Raw genomic sequence first — 16,328 nt, 5'->3', positions numbered from 1 at the left:
GCAAGCAAGCCACCTCGCTGTACAATTTCTGTCTTCCAAAGAAAATGCAGCAGATAGACACGGCCATCCGGCCAATTGGCTAAAGGACATACAATTGCTAGATGAGATGGGAAGCGCGAATGACACCGAGTCTTGGCTGTTGGTGCCACAGGATGCTAGTGAGGACCAGGTGGTAGGCATGGACTGGGCCTGGGGCCGCACTGTGGGGCAGTGGTAGTGATAAGCTTTAATTTCAAAGAGTGATAATTGGGGTCATCAAGGAGCAACCTTCTGCTGTTTTTCCCACATCCAACTTTGAAGTTTCTCACAAACCAATGGTGAAACAGCTGGGCAAGAGCATTATATAAGTATAAATCCTCTTCCTTTGGTTATCCATTATCTAAAAAAAATCCTCTTCCTTGGTCCGGCGCCCAAAGTCTGCGAATAGTCTCCAAAGCAAGTTGGCACCGCCGTGCTTCAAACAGCATCTCGAAGCCATCTCACTGCTGGTAGTGGTAACTGGTAAGTGGCAATCATATCCGAGTCTTGTTTCATGATTTCTCTGCTAGATGTTTCATTATTCATGGTCTCCCCTTTATGATCCAATCTTGAAGGAATATCTCAGCGGCAGCAGTACAACTTCGTAGCTTCCACCTACACAAGCAAACACAGAGAAGAAACTGAAAGTGGGAAATGGCGGAACTTGCTATTGGGATCTCCAAGACGGCGGTTCAGTTGCTGGCCGACAAGGTAAAGTCTGCCATCAAGGAAGAGGCAAAGCAGTGGCAGATCTTGCAGCAAAATCTGGTGTTTATCACGGGCGAATTCGAGATGATGCAATCCTTCCTCAACTCCGCGGATGGCGAGCGTGTCAAGAACCATGTGGTGAGGACCTGGGTGCGGCAAGTCCGCGACCTGTCCAACGATGTGGAGGACTGTATTGAGTTCGTCCTCCACCTGGACACAAAGCGGTCGTGGTGGCTCCGATTGCTGCCACCCTGCTCCTGCAGCAGCACGGAGGGATCAGAGCTGCCCCTTGATTTAGCAGTTACCCAAATAGAACAGCTCAAGATCCGCGTACAGGACGTGAGCCAGAGGAACCTGCGCTACAGGTTCGGTGACTCTTGCTCCGATTCCCTCACGCAGCAACAGTTCGTTTCCGCCTCCGCCATTGGCGCACCAGGATTTGACGACATACATATTGAAGCAAAGGACACCGCAGCAAGTTGTAGAGGAGCAGTTGACCTCACCAAGTTGGTCACCGAGGGAAGCAATGATCTTCGAGTGATCTCGTTGTGGGGAACAGGAGATGATCTTGGGACAATGTCCATCATCAGGAACATGTATGATGATCCAACAATATATCGCAACTTCAGATGCCGTGCCTGGGTGAAGGTGATCCATCCTGTCAATCCCCCTGAGCTCATCAGGAGCTTGGTGGTTCAGTTCTACGCAAACTCTTGCGAAGAACAAGGATCGACTGTGAGCATAGATTCCCAGCCTTGGCTTTGTCGTCTAAACCTAAAGAAAAAGAGGGATGCCCTGTCATGGACGGAAACGTCCGCTGGAGACCTTGTCGAAGAGTTTGTGAGGCAGGTCAACACAAATCGGTACCTCATCATACTGGAAGACCTATCCACCGTGGTGCAGTGGGACGCCATCAGGCCCTACCTGCGTGACAGGAAGAACGGCAGCTGTATCGTCGTGTCAACGCGTCATCATGAAATCGCAAGCCTATGCACGGGGAAGCCATACCTGCTTTCAGAGCTCCAGCGGTTCTCAGCAAATCAGGCTATCCGCGTCTTCTTCAACGCGGTAATACAAGACATCACCAATTACTTCTCCAAAACTTTTAATTGATGTCACTAATGCATTTTGACTCCCAACCATTCTTGAAAAGTAGATCAAACTAGTCTATCAACCTGTTCTCCGACACGTGCTAATCTTTTTTAAAAACCATTGTGTATGAAAACTATTTAGAAATTAGACTTCTAACTAATAATAACAATTATTTGTCATACTACTATCTTATTTATTTAATACTCTAACACAATACTTATATAAATATGTACTTATCTTTCTCCAGTTGTGATGGATTTTTATTTTATTAGTAATTACTATATCCACAAAATTAAAAAAATTTATCGCCTCCTCACATACATGAAAAAATGGTCTACATGGTAACACCCATCATGTGTATATGCCTTAAATTAGTATTTTTATATTAACAATAATATAAATAGGTAATTTAGAATCATATATTAGTTTACTTTTGGTCATTTCAATATGATGAACATAAGGATAATTAGATTAAGGTGTAAGTGTTTACTTTAAATTATTTTTAATGATGATATATGTGGTAACTTAGAGACAAATCTAGAATGGTATTTTAAGTTATGTTTTATAACAATATGTTTTAAGCTATGAAGTGGTTACTTTAATTTATTTTATATGATGGAAAAGGTGGGTAATTTAGGTATAGAATTAGGGGGTTATTTTAGGCTATTTTCATATTGGCAAATGTGGGTAATTTTTAAGAAAACATAATTGATCCAATGGGTACGATGATTTGAGTTTATGAATTGATGGCCCGATGTTTTGTTTTTGAGAGATATCTCTCTTTTTCTAAAGTATTCATCTAGGATCCTATGTGACTTCAAGTTTCAAAATCCCGTTAATCCAATTAGTAATAGCAGGATATAATGCTAAGCTCAGAGCTAGATCCTATAATCGAGTTGATATGTTCTTATATTTTTGGTTATTATATATAGACTAAATTAGCAACTGTAACAGGATTTTGAAATTAAAATTTAAAATTCTAAGGTGATTTGGAAATGCGTTAAACATAATCCTTTTTAACTCATAAATTTATGTTCATGGTACCATAAATATACTCCTTCCGTTCCAGATAATAATTTGTTTGACTTTTTGATACCAAGCTTGACCGCTCGTCTTATTCAAAAAATTATGCAAAATATCACATCTTTTGTTGCGGCTTGCTTTATTAATAAAAGTTCTTCAAGAATGACTTAAATTTGACTATATTTGTACAAAATTTTTGAATAAGATGAGCGGTCAAACTTGGGGTCAAAAAAGTCAAACGGATTATAATTTGGAACGGAGGGATTACATGATTGTTCATTTGATATTACATTACAGTGATGCATGAGGAAACTATCCTATAAGGCTACAAATGTTAGCACCAACACAAACTAGCTAGCTAGCGGAGTTTGTGAAAAACCCTCCGATGGGAGTTTGGGTGGTCAGGGTTTGAACCCTGGCACTGCACCCACCTTCTTGTAGCATAATTCCACACCGCTCGCCATTTGACTTCAAATGTCCAGCTAGCGGCGCCTGAGAGGTGTAGTGTCGATGACTCAGATATAAATTTCTACATCCAGCTTATTGCACCTGACTTCTTGGCTCATGTATGTAGCGCAGGGCGATGCCTCGCTCGGGTGCACGTCGTTAATATGCTTCCATTTACACATCAATCATACCGTTGTTGCTTAGTTAATTGTGCTGATATGTTCTCTAGCTCCTTCCCTCCCGTGACTCCTCTGATCTCCTTTTGTTTATTTACAGGGCTTTAAAGATGCTGAAGGAGGCGCCGGAGTGACAATTGTCCAAGAACCGGGATCTGCCGAGCTTTGGTTGAGCGACAATCGCCTCGTTGGGCGCGATTCGGAAGTCGATAAACTTTCCAGTTTGATAATGATAAAGGATAGACCCTACACCGACAAACCTCATGTGGTCTCCGTGTGGGGAATTCCTGGTTCTGGGAGAACAGCAGTCGTTACCAATGCCTGCTATCGCTGCTATGCTGAGCCGGGCTTTTACTGGTACAGGATGATCATTATGTCACAGCCCTACAAGTACAATCTCATGGGCTTTTGCCGGTGTTTACTATCAGGTTTTTCACAATCATTCGAAGTCGACGATCTGATTGAACGATGCCGGGAGCTTCTGCATAAGTATCGGTGCCTTGTTGTTATTGACGAGATGCAGTCCAAGGAATTTTGGGACTTGATAGATGCTGAGAACTTGATATCTTCGAAAAGTAAAAGCTGCATCGTTGTCATCACTACAGAAGAAAGCATCGCCATACACTGCGCAGGTGCAGCCGGTCTAGTGTGCAGCATCAGATGTCTCCAACCTATGGCAGCCTTCGATCTCCTTCAACAGGTGTGTTGTGTCTCCACATTTCTCTACACTACTGCAGTAGTTCCATGGAATCTATTCTGCACCTAATTACACATTCTCTGTTTCAATATATTGGAGAACAGGAATTTAGGACACAAGCATCTCAAAATGATGGAAACTCGTCTGAACAACCATTTCCGAGTAAAAGAAACTCATTTGAAGAATTCGCATACAATTATTTGTTTGAACTGGACAGAGAGGATGAAGCATCATTCAATTATTTTTTTGGACCGGACAGAGAGGATGAACACACATTTCAGAATAATGAAGATCATACATTTCAGAATAATGGAAACGAATTGGAAGAACAGGCGTTTCAGAATCAAGAAAACACAATTGAAGAACAGGCGTTTCAGAATAATGGAAACTCGTCTGGAAAACAGGCATTTCAGAATGGAAATACCTTTGAAGGACAGGAATTGCAGAGTAATAATGGAAGCAGCTCATGCACTACTGGAAACACGGTCAAAGAACAGCCATTTCAGAATAATGGAAACTCGGTCAGAGATCAGGCATTTCATAATGATAGAGACTTGTTCGAAGAACAGACATTGTGGAATAATGGAAACTTATCACTTGAACATGCATTTTGGTCTTTGTTCGAAACCAAAAAACAAGAAGAACATGCATTTGAGAATAAAGGAACCACGTCTGAAGAACAGGCATTTCAGAATAGTGAAAACTTGTTTGAAGGGCAGGCATTTAAGAATAGTGAAAACTTAGTTGAAGAAGAGACATTTCAGAATAGCGAAGACATATCTGATGAACTACCATTTGAAAATAACAGGAACTTGTTACAGGAAGTTGATCAATCTGAGAATAATAAAAACAGGTGTGTCAGTCTGTCTCCGGATGACCCAAATGTAAAAGCCATCTTGTCCAGGAGTGGAGGATTTCCCCAAGTAATAGTTGCTTTAGGCAGATACTTGGCGAAGCAAAATCTTTCTAATGCAGCGACAAGGGAATGGCAGTGTCAGCATCTGATAGGCAACTTTATGCAAGAGTTACAGACCAATCCAGATTTCTACTGCCTACGGAGCCTACTCGCCTGGATCCATTTCTACTTTAGGTCTTCTCCATCACTCATGCGATGCATGTTGTATCTTTTAGTTTTTCCTCGAGAGCAAACCTTTCGGCGGGGGCGCTTGGTGAGGCGATGGATCGCGGAGGGCTACGCCAAGGGCACTGAAAGCGATAGCTTGGACGAGTTCGCGGGTGAATTATTCGACAAGCTTACCTCCCAGAGTGTGATGCAGCAGGTAACACCTACAAATATGGGGACAAGGTACGAGGTCAATGGTTTCTTCCATGAGTACATGATCTCGCGTCCAGTGGAAGAGAAAATCCTCTTCCCATTGGAAGTCTCAGTACTGCAGGAGGGGTATCGCAGACTAACTACCCAAGGCGTAGGACAACACCTATCAATTTGGAGCTCGTGGGTGGGGAATAGAGTTGTGTTCGACAACCTGGACTTGTCGCGGCTACGGTCCTTGACGGTGTTTGGCTGGTGGGAAGCATTCCTCGTGTCCGACAAGATGAAAGTGCTTCGGGTGCTGGATCTGGAAGATGCAGGCGACGGCGTAACTAATGATGATGTTGAGAAAATTGGGAAGGTGCTACTTCGCCTCAAGTTTCTCTCCCTAAGAGGATGCAAAAACATCACTCGTGTGCCAGATTCCTTGGGTGGCCTGAGGCAGCTCCAGACTCTGGATATCAGGCAGACCTTGGTTGCCACGCTTCCAGTAAGCATCACCAAGCTCGAGAAACTGCAGTATCTTGGTGCCGGTACCACGTCTGTACCACTGGGTGATCACACCAGCAATCCGTCACCAGAAGCAACATCAGCAACAGCTGATCCATCATTATCCACGAGCGGGCCATGTGCTCCTACCCTGAAGTCCCTATTCCATGTGCCGAAATCGTGGATCCTCCGTTACCAGCAGCTTCCTGACTCTCGTAATGGTGGAGTTGTGGTGCCTGGAAGGATTGGGCAAATGACGGCCTTACATACTCTAGGTGTGATCGACGTCAGCGTTGCAAGCGGGCGGGCGACTCTGAAAGAGCTCAAGAACCTTACCCGATTGCGCAAGCTTGGAGTGTCTGGCGTGAACAGCGAGAACTGTCAGGAGCTGTGTTCTGCAATCTCTTGTCACGCCTATTTGGAATCCTTTTCAGTGTGGTTTGACAAGGGCGTGAATCGAGCTGGCTGTTTGGATACCATCTCCCAACATCCTGTGAAATTACAGAGCCTGAAGCTGTACGGGCTTGTAGATTCCAATTTGCCAACATGGATCAATCTGCTGACGAATCTTGGCAAACTGAATTTACAGATGACCACGATACCGCAAGATGAGGTTGAGGCGCTTGGGAATCTGCCAAAGCTAAGAACTCTATGCCTTCATTTCAAGGAATTTCAATGTGGTAAGCTTGACTTCTGCACAGGTTTCCCTGCACTCCAGCTCCTCCAGGTTGCGTGCAATTCCAGGTCACAGGCCGTTACCTTCCACGCCGGGGCAATGCACGAACTTGAGGTCATGAATCTCCCCTGCCATAACGTGCCATCGTCCTTGCGGTTTTATGGCCTAGAGAAACTGCGCAAGCTCAAGGAAATCTCGCTTAGCGGATCCTACGATGAGGCAATGAAGCAACAGTTGCGGAGCCAACTTGCTGCGCATCCAAGGGAAATGAAGCCATTTTTGAAGGTGGAACCTCGATCTTCCTGATGGGTGCTGAGCCCAAGCAAGCCTCCACCATCCCAGGCGTTCATTTCCTTTCTCTCAACTACTCTGTTTAGTCGTGCCAATCAAATAGGTCTAGCTGCATCCGTAGTTCAGTACCCAACAGGAAAACATGTCCTTTGAATTTTATCCCAAAATATACTTGCATCACCAGGAGACGAATCTTTTGTACCTTCGTCTGGTCCAGTTGATAGATTAATTTCAGCATCCATTATGTGCTTTGCTGCTAATAACGATTAGCTCATCTATCGGGATCTGAGAAGCAGAAATGGCGCTGATTATTGAACATGGCTTTGGTATTTCTCTTGCTGTATCATATTTAAGGATCCGCCTTTTGAATGTTCCTTCCAGTAATAAGAAGCAGGATCCTCCAATTTAGTAGCATTGTTTAAATTATTCAAAAAATATGCAATGTTTATTATTTTTAGCAGTACAGGTTTCAGTTCCTCTAACCATCAGATCATTACACATATGAAAATAAATTCACATAAGTTGCCGGATGGAGGTAGTGAGGCAGTTGAAACCTTGATAGACTGAATCAAACTAGGCATGCACTGTACTCCATCCAACAATAAGTATGAACTTTCTTTTTCACTGAAACTTTCAGGCATCTGGACAAAAGTGTGACAGCCCAAAGCCCAATGGGCTGCAGCACCTGGACAAAACTGTGACAGCCCAATGGACAAAACTGTAGCTGGCGGGTACTGTAGCACCGCGAAAGACACTGTAGCATAGTCCCAAACAAGCGGCGATGGAGTTGAGCCAGCTTAAATAATAAGCCTGAGGAAGGCTGGTAATTTGCGATAACCTTCTTTGCGCGAAGATTCCTAGGCCGCTTTCTCAGAGCAACCCATTCAACGTGTAGAGTGCCAAACTCCTAGGCTAAACTCCTAGGCTAGGTTGTTAAAAAACATAATATAGAGAGGAGAGTTAGACTAACTAAAAAATTGAAACCTCGACATACTTAGAACAACAAACAGTAGCCTAGTTAGGCTAAGCCATTACTTTGACATAGAACTACTAACATACCTGTTGTCGGAGGAAGGTCAACACAAGAGTGCGATAGATCGCGCGGTCGTCGAAATCTTCTCACCAGAGCTCCTGCCTCCAAGCTGGTAAGAGTGGTTGGAGCAGCCGGTCAAACCGGTCACAAATAGAGCGCTACGAAATCCTAAGATCACCATCCTGGGTGGGACCTCATAAGGGATGGGTGCCTAAGGTTGCTCTGAAATCGGTAGGTCACTCAAAACGTCCTCAGCCACTGTAGAGACGAATGAGGAAAGCAAGGGGTTGGAAAATATTAGAGTTTGAAGATAAAAGTAAGATAAATATTTTGTTCAATTGGGTGATAGCCTCAATTGGCTGCTGCCCCTATAAATAGGTGGGGAGATCTTGTCATGCAAGAAAATTCTGTTTACATAACTTAATCTACTACGACTCTTCAATTTTAACCCGATTGAGGATTGACCGGTCAAACAGGTCAAACCGATTGACCTCGTCAGACTGACTATAGGCCCAAGACTGGTCAGACTGCCTCGGAGGGATCGACCGGCTGGTCCAGCGTGATTGGCTTGCTGCCCATTTCGAGCCCGAACAATTTCGTCCCTGTGGCAGCGCATCTCCGGCCCAGAGCTGTGCGAGCGGTTGACAGCGGGGCAATGGTAAACCGATCGGCAAAACACACTATGGGTTAGTTTAGTTGAGCAACGGCAGCCTGATTGCAATGAAGCTTGGGTCGATTTGGCGATGTGGTCGACAGGACAGGGACGATGGGGCTGTTGAGGCATCGCGGTCCGGCCCTGGTCTCATAGACACGGCGCTCTCCACGGAGCAGGGCGACGATGAGGTCATGCAAACATCACGATCAATGGTGCAGCCTCATCGTAGATACGGCATTGTCCACTTTTTGGATCAACTTATGCATGTGAACTTATTTTCATATGTACATTTTAGATGAACTATCTTAACATTTTTTATAAAAAAATGGTGCATGTCAAAAAAATGTTAGTAAATGCTAATAAAGAATATTGGTGCATGTAAAAAATTGTTGAGCAATAATGTTGATGAATGTAAAAAAAATTAAAGAAAAATATTGGTACATATAAAAAAATGTTGGCTAACGTTAAGAAATATTTGTAACAATTAAGCCCTACATTTTTATTAAAAAATTATTGATGCATGAATGTCAACAAATGTCGTACATGAGCTTAATAGATTTTTTTAGATAATGGTAACCCAGCCTCTATATCCATGGATGGATACATGCAGCCATACAAAATACAATGAGTATTTAGATTCCAACCCTCAACACAGAGAAACTGAAACAACAAGAAGCGAGAAAACAAAGACTAAGCTTCAATCTTGCATTGTCCACGCTCAGCAACAATCTTTCACATCTCTCGTCCACTTAGAGACAGTTGATGATGTAATTGTTACTGCTACAACCGATTTCGGCCACGGCATTGCAGAGCTGAACAGTTGATTAGCTTAATAGATGACTTGCTTATCTTCCGGAAAGCATATTGGAACAGAGAAACATCGATTGAACTATTGGAGTTAGAAGCTGTTGACGTCTGTGAGGCCGCACTGCGTGACGATAAGGCACGAAGAGCTTATGCACCTCCTCGTGTAGTATCTTGTACGTACACTGCTCCCCCGCGCCATCGGCAGGATCGACTGCCCAAATTAAAAGCTTCGCCTCGACCTATGAGAGGGAGCGAATACGGAGCAGCGACAGGGTACGGTGAGCAGATAAGGCTTTGGTCGAACGAGAGTGATGGTCGGGTGGACTCGCGCGAGCTGGCTTGTTGGGCTGGCTTAGCTCCAACTGCCAGGCTGTCATGGGCCGCTTGGCGTTAGCTAGCTTTGTTGTGTTTCCTTAGCTCGTTTAGGAGGTACTCCCTCCGTTCCAAATTGGCGCGGGGACGGAGACCGCGGGCAGTCTGTGCAGAGGCGTCGAGCGCGGGGACGGGGAGCACGGCGTCGAGCGCGGGGAGCGCGGCGTCGAGCCCGGGGTTGCAGGGGAGAGCGGGGAGCATATAGAGGATGAAAATACAGGTAACTGTTGCAGTATAATATTATTTAGAGGATGAAATCTTTTAGAGAAGTGTTGGAATATTCCTTTTGACGGTGATATATAGAGGGTACCATTGCAAATAGTCTAACACCTAAGAAATTTTTCGTAAGGACTACTTGGGCAATGGTATGGGCGGTCCATAGCAAAGCCACGTAGGCTACAAAGATCACTTTTGGCACACATTCACTACTAAAGATATGCATATCACCGTTGGCCTCTAAACCCCCATCATCACCTGTTTCGAATCCGTCGAAGAAAGGCGGCAGTGGTGGGTTCCCCATCACCGCCGGTTCTGGAACGAGCGGTGAAACCTTTTTTCTAAAAAAACGGGCCCACGCTGCCCTGCCGCCACCCCTCTGCCCTGCCGCTACTACACCGCCACCACCGCCTCCATGGCCACCGCGCCACTTCCTCGGCGGAGCCCTGCACCCCACCGCAGCACTAGATCCGGCTGGCCACAGTGCAGGAGCCCCCTGAAGTTGCTCGGAGGGAGGGAGGGAGGGAGAGGGGGGCGTACCTGGTAAGGAGTGGAAGCCGCGCCACCACAACCAGCTGTGGCTATGCCACCACATGCAGATCCGGCTGCCCCACCATGCCTCCATGCTCTCCCACCACGCTGGCCTACAGATCCACGCCGTCGACCGTCGCTCCGCCTCTACGCTCCCCCACTATCATGCCGTCACCTCACCTCGCCCCGCTGCCGCTCCTCACTGGCGGCGCAATGAGGGGCGCGTGGAGCGAAAAGGGGAGGGGAGGGCTGCCTGGAATGGAAGAGAAGGGACGGGGGAGGAGAGGGCCCGGGGAGAGAAAGGCGAGGGGCTGACGGTGGGGAGAGGGGAGGGAGCGAGGGAGGAGAGGTGGGCGCTGCGGGAGGGAGCGAGCGGATAAGGCCGCGGGTGGGGTGGGGGTGGGGGTGGGAGGCTAGACTCGTGGAGAATTAAATCGAGTGAACTCCAAAATTTCGGGTCCATGACCTAGGTTTCAGTGTCAGCTCCTATTTTGAGCCAGTGGTGATGGTTATCACTGCCGGCTTATAATTTGAGTCGGCGGTGATGATATATTCTCACCGCCTGCTACACTTTTCCCCGCCGGCTCATTTAAACAACCGGCAGTGATAATTCATCACCACCGATTCATACAAAACCGGCAGTGATATAGGCGGCGGTTAAGATTGATTGTGTAGTAGTGATTGCTGGCGCCGATGTAACATATGTGCACTTGGATATATAAGGATGTTGGGCCCCCTTTGACATGGACCCCCAGGCAGTCGCCCCCTCCCGTGCGTGTAGGTCCAGAACCGGGCCTGTTTGTATGCTTTTCTAGTAACAAAAATAGCCCTGATTGTGTATGTGCATATGGCTTGGTACTCTTATGCGATATCTTATTTATAATTTACTGATGCATTACACATGGCCCAACAAGGAGGCCTGTATGCAGAGAGTTGATTTCAATTAAGTATGACCGAATGAATGATGTAGTATCAAGCAGGAAAACGTTCAACACAAAATCGAAAATTTGCTTTGAGCAATAACGGTTCCAGCATGAAGACTCAGAAGGAAATGCCTCACACTTGATTTTAGGGAAGATTCCTGCTCAAACTTGCAGCAGGCTGACCTTTGAGCCTGCCTAATCTCCACCAAACACTGAGAATTAATAGAGAACAGATGTCACCGGAGTGAAAAAAAAACATATGTATTCACCAAAATGTGATCTTTGTACAATGGGGATGAATCCCTTTTTATATGGAGGCCAAGGGCCTTTCCTTCCGCCTAAATGACCCTTACTCGACCATTATATTTATGGAATACTAGTCCATCAACCCGTGCTCCCGCACGGGCTAATATTTTTAAAAGCTATTGTATTTAAAAATTATTTAAAAATTAAACTCTAGCTAATAATCAAAATTGTTTAATTACTACTCTCTTATTTTTCAATACTTCAACATAATACTTATATAGATATGTACCTATCTTTATCCAGTTGTGATTAATTTTTAATTAATAATTACTCTATGCACTTTTTCATCCATATTCATACTTTTTTCATTTTGTATCACACCTCCAATCCTCCATACATTATGTTTAGCGTACAAATCAATATTTTTCATTGATTCCTCACATACTTGTATAAATGGTCTAAATGGTGGCACTCATCATGTGTATATACTTTAACTTAGTATTTTTATATTAACAATGACATAAATAGGTAATTTAGAGTCATATTTTACTTTACTTTTTGACATTTCTGTATGATGCACATGAAGATAATTAGATTAAGATTTAGGTATTTACGTTAGGTTATTTTTAATAACAACATTGGTGGGTAACATAAATGAAATTTTGGAAAGATATTTTTTAAGTTATGCTTTATAATGATGTGTATTAGTAAATTAGATGAATAATATGGGGTTACTTTAGATTATTTTTTATAATAGCTGAGCTCGATAATTTAGATATAGGTTTAGAGCTTATTTTTGAATATTTTCACAATGACAGTGGTGGGTAACTTTTTAGAAAATATAATAGATCAATGGCTATGATATTAGAGTTTACAGGATTGGTGTTTGATGTTTTTTAATTTTTATGAGAATTTATCTCTTTTTTCTAGCTTGTCTCGTGGTTAGAAAATATATTAGATCTCTTTTTTTCTAGCTTGTCTCGTGGGAACTAATGCGGAGTCTCCAATGAAACAAAATAAGACTACATTGCTACAAAACTATTACTATAAGCTACCTCTTGTTTGTTAAATATTGAAACACAATATTTATGTAGATATATACTTAATATCTTCATCCAATTGTGATAGATTTTAGTTAGTAATTACTCTATAATATTTTCATCCACATTTATAATCTTTAACTTTTCACTTTGCATCGCAGGTATGCGCTTGAATTTGTTTAATGAACCCTAATTTTGAGATACAATTTTAGCATATAAATTTATATTCTCATCACTTTATATCCTTATAAATGGTGACACACATCATACCGTAAAGAACTTAATTATTGTATCGTATACCAATAGTGTAAGATATAGACGATTTAGAATCATATATTGTTCTATATTTTTAATTAAGGTTATTTGATTAAAAAGTAGGGTTACCTCATGTTATTTTTAATAATGGCATGTGTGGGTAATATAGATGCAAATTTAAGAGGTTACTTTAATTAATAGTGGTAGGCAATTCAGTTGCAAATTAGGGGGTTATTTTAAATATTGTTTATAATGGCATAAGTGGGTAATTTTGATGAAGATTAAGAGGTTACTTTAGTTTATTTTATATAATGGCAGAGGTGGGTAATTTATATATAGATTTAGGGGGTTACTTTAGGTTATTTTCGTAATGGCATAGGTGGATAACTTTTTAAAAAATATAATAGATCCAATGGCTATGATGATTTGAATATATCGATTGATGGTTGGATGTTTTGCTTTTTTGTGAGAATTTCTAGGATTTGTTTCTTTTTCTAGGGTGTCCACCTAGGAATCCTAGGTGGCTTCACCTGGAGGCTTCAAAAGGAGCCTCCAATTAGTAATAGTAAGATTCCTTACATTAGAGAAAAGTTTCAATGTCAACTACTCAGCTTGCATACTTCAATAATTCTACGGTTGGGTGTTCAGCGTCACGGTCTGAGCTGGCTGATAGCAGATTAATTCAACGTAAAAACGCTCAAGCATGATTTTTGCGTCTTTAGAGCAACTCCAAGAGACTGCTAATCTTACCCCTAATATCTTTTTTAGGAAAAAAGAGAGAGAAAATGAACTCCAACAATCCACCTAAACCTTCCCCAATTTTTTAGCGACGCTAAAAAACAGCCTGCCACCGTGTATATTTTAGCGTTGGCGTTCCTCCCCCAATCCTGATTCCCGCACGCCCGCGCGTCCCTTCCGATGGGCCCAATATGATGACGTGGCCTGTGTTTGAAATATTGGGGACTATTTATTAGCGATCTGCTGTGGACTGATATGTTTTTAGGGGAATTTTTTTTAGGAGAATCCCCAATATATAGTTTTGGGGAAGAATTTTTTAGGATACTCTTGGAGTTGCTCTACTTTGTTAAGGTACAGATTAGGTTCTCTAATAAGTGGATATAATAATAGTAATTTTCGGTTTGGGTCGTTGTCTATCCAACCAATTCTATCTGTCTCTGCTTCGATACATCATCCGCTAAATGATTCGTTAATTTACGGCCTTTGACGGCTAAAATTTCTTTAGGAAAATTGTTCACTACACAGAACGGTCTTGTATACTTGTGTCCAAAATTTATGTCTTCAGTTGGATGTGAGATGCTGATCTCTCGATGAAAGCATCCGTTGGCGCAAAAACCGTCACGAGGGTGGTCCCAGCACCGTGCACACGCGAAAGATCCTGGGAGATCTGCTTCACTCGGCGGAGGTCCTGTCAATCAGCTCGCGTCGTGAGCGTGCGCGGATGTGCTAGTCAATTTGATCTGCAATTGATAAGGGACAGGCGTATTAAATACCGAACGAATCGGCTGGGGGTTCCGAATCATTCTCTCAGGAGCGGATCTGCCACACCCGATTTTAAGGACAAAATTGAGTGCATTAAATACATGTGCACCAGGATCAAGTTACACACATGTACGACAATAGTGAATAACAAATACGGTGCTAAAGCGAATAAAGAGAGTATTAAACATTATTACATGACCGAAAGTCTCAATAAAATAAAAGCCTAATTTATTACGCAGCGGAACTCCAAAGACGACGACGACACCACAGGCAGCTGACTGAAGAACCGTACGCCTAGAACTCCTCAAAGTCGTGCAGATACTCCTCCAAATTAGCTTGGTCTAAACAGAGGTTTTGCAAGGGTAAGTACACTTATGGTTGGTACTCAACAAGTCGTGGGGAATAGTGTAGTGTAAGGCAACTCAAGGTATGGCTAAGGCTTAATTAGCATCAGCTTTTAATTAAGTTGGTCAAATTTTATTAGCAATTAACTAAGTATAAGTTTATACCAACCGAAATTAAACATGAGCATAAATAAAGTAACAACATATGCATGAAATGACAACAAGTTAAATCCATCTTCCGATAATATTATCATGTGAGGGTCCAGGCCGCTCTTAACCGTGAGCACGGCTGATCGATTAGTTTTACACTCTGCAGAGGTGGCACATCTTTACCCACAAGTCGTGTAAAAGTTCAAAAGAACTTTGGACCCAACCATGCGGTGTTTTCAAGGCACCATACCACACTTCCGAGGTGTGATTGCATAGGGACGCTACGAGGCCTTTACAAAGATTCATTAGTCAGTGGTAACCCGCTAAGGTTTCGGTGTCTGGCGTGCACAACCTATCACAGGCAAAAGATGCAACGACTCAGTCCCCCCTCTTGCCTCATCACGAGTAAGATCACCCCAGACTAAGGTTTCTAATTATTCAGCCAAGACCAGAGCCATTTAGTCTTGTGGTAGCACTGTTTTCCTGGGTGGTCGCTCCATGTTCCGATTAATCATACATGATCTTGTATTAATGAAAGGTACAACAGAAGTAAAGCAAGATTAAACATTGTGTTTAGTTAAACCACCATGTACCAAGTAAGCACTAAGCATGAGCTACCCAACATAAAGTAACCCGGTTTGGTCAAGGCAAAGGTAATGCAATCTAGGCGAACCTTAATTGGGACCCATCAATTTAATCTTAACATGTGCATAGCATAAATGTTGAGTACGAGAAAGTAGTGATCAAGGACACGACTTGCCTTCTTGGCCTTGCTCCTGCTGTTCGTACTCCTCGAAGGCTTGGTCTTCAAATCCCTCGAACTGCGGGACGTCTACACGCGTCACGCGAGCACATACTAGCAAACATGGGCAAAAAGTAAGAAACAGTACACCAATCACAATTAAACAGAGAAAACAAGCTTGAAAAGTTGATCTACGCTTTAAAACGAACACGTGTATATAAAGAACGCGAAAAACGGAGTTGAGATGCAAAATATATGATTAAAACAAGATCCAGGGGCTAGTCTGTGAGAAAAACAAAACTTCAAGGGCCAAACCGCGAAAACCGAGGGCTTATACGTAATTACGCGTATAAACCGAAGGTTTAACGCGCAAAAACTCCAAAACGGACCGCGGGTTGATTTTAGAGAAACTCAGGGTTTAAAACGAAAAGCGCGAGGGCAGATCTGTAATTACTTTTTCAACGCGATCTGGACCGCGGGTTGATTTGCGGAAAAGGCGGGGGCTTAAGCGGAAAAGTGATGCGGCGCGACGCGGTTGACTGTTACGTGGCCGGATTGACTCGCTACGAGCCGTCGGACGGTCGCGGTCGACGATGACTCGCGGTGGCGGCGGAAAAAGACAGC

At 43.4% G+C, this 16,328-nt stretch overlaps 1 protein-coding gene across 1 annotated transcript; it reads left to right on the top strand.

The window, feature by feature from the left end:
* Positions 1-247: 247 nt before the first annotated feature.
* Positions 248-7,298, top strand: LOC101782247. Its single transcript, XM_004979633.3, has 4 exons — positions 248-501; positions 594-1,794; positions 3,565-4,164; positions 4,266-7,298. Exons 2-4 carry the CDS (start codon positions 673-675, stop codon positions 6,903-6,905), a joined length of 4,362 nt encoding a protein of 1,453 aa, XP_004979690.1. The 5' UTR covers positions 248-501; positions 594-672; the 3' UTR covers positions 6,906-7,298.
* The last annotated feature ends 9,030 nt before the right edge of the window (positions 7,299-16,328 follow it).

Source organism: Setaria italica, chromosome VIII (genome assembly GCF_000263155.2).
Source record: "Setaria italica strain Yugu1 chromosome VIII, Setaria_italica_v2.0, whole genome shotgun sequence".
NCBI lineage: Eukaryota > Viridiplantae > Streptophyta > Magnoliopsida > Poales > Poaceae > Setaria > Setaria italica.
The sequence above is the reverse complement of the archived record's forward strand: the minus strand, read 5'-3'. Positions and strand labels throughout refer to the sequence as shown.

Bases quoted from the DNA above. Each gene is read 5' to 3' on its own strand.
- LOC101782247 (XM_004979633.3), top strand. From the start codon at position 673: ATGGCGGAACTTGCTATTGGGATCTCCAAGACGGCGGTTCAGTTGCTG. The intron at 1,795-3,564 runs GTAATACAAGAC...GTTTATTTACAG, and splicing joins TCCGCGTCTTCTTCAACGCG to GGCTTTAAAGATGCTGAAGG. The intron at 4,165-4,265 runs GTGTGTTGTGTC...ATTGGAGAACAG, and splicing joins CCTTCGATCTCCTTCAACAG to GAATTTAGGACACAAGCATC.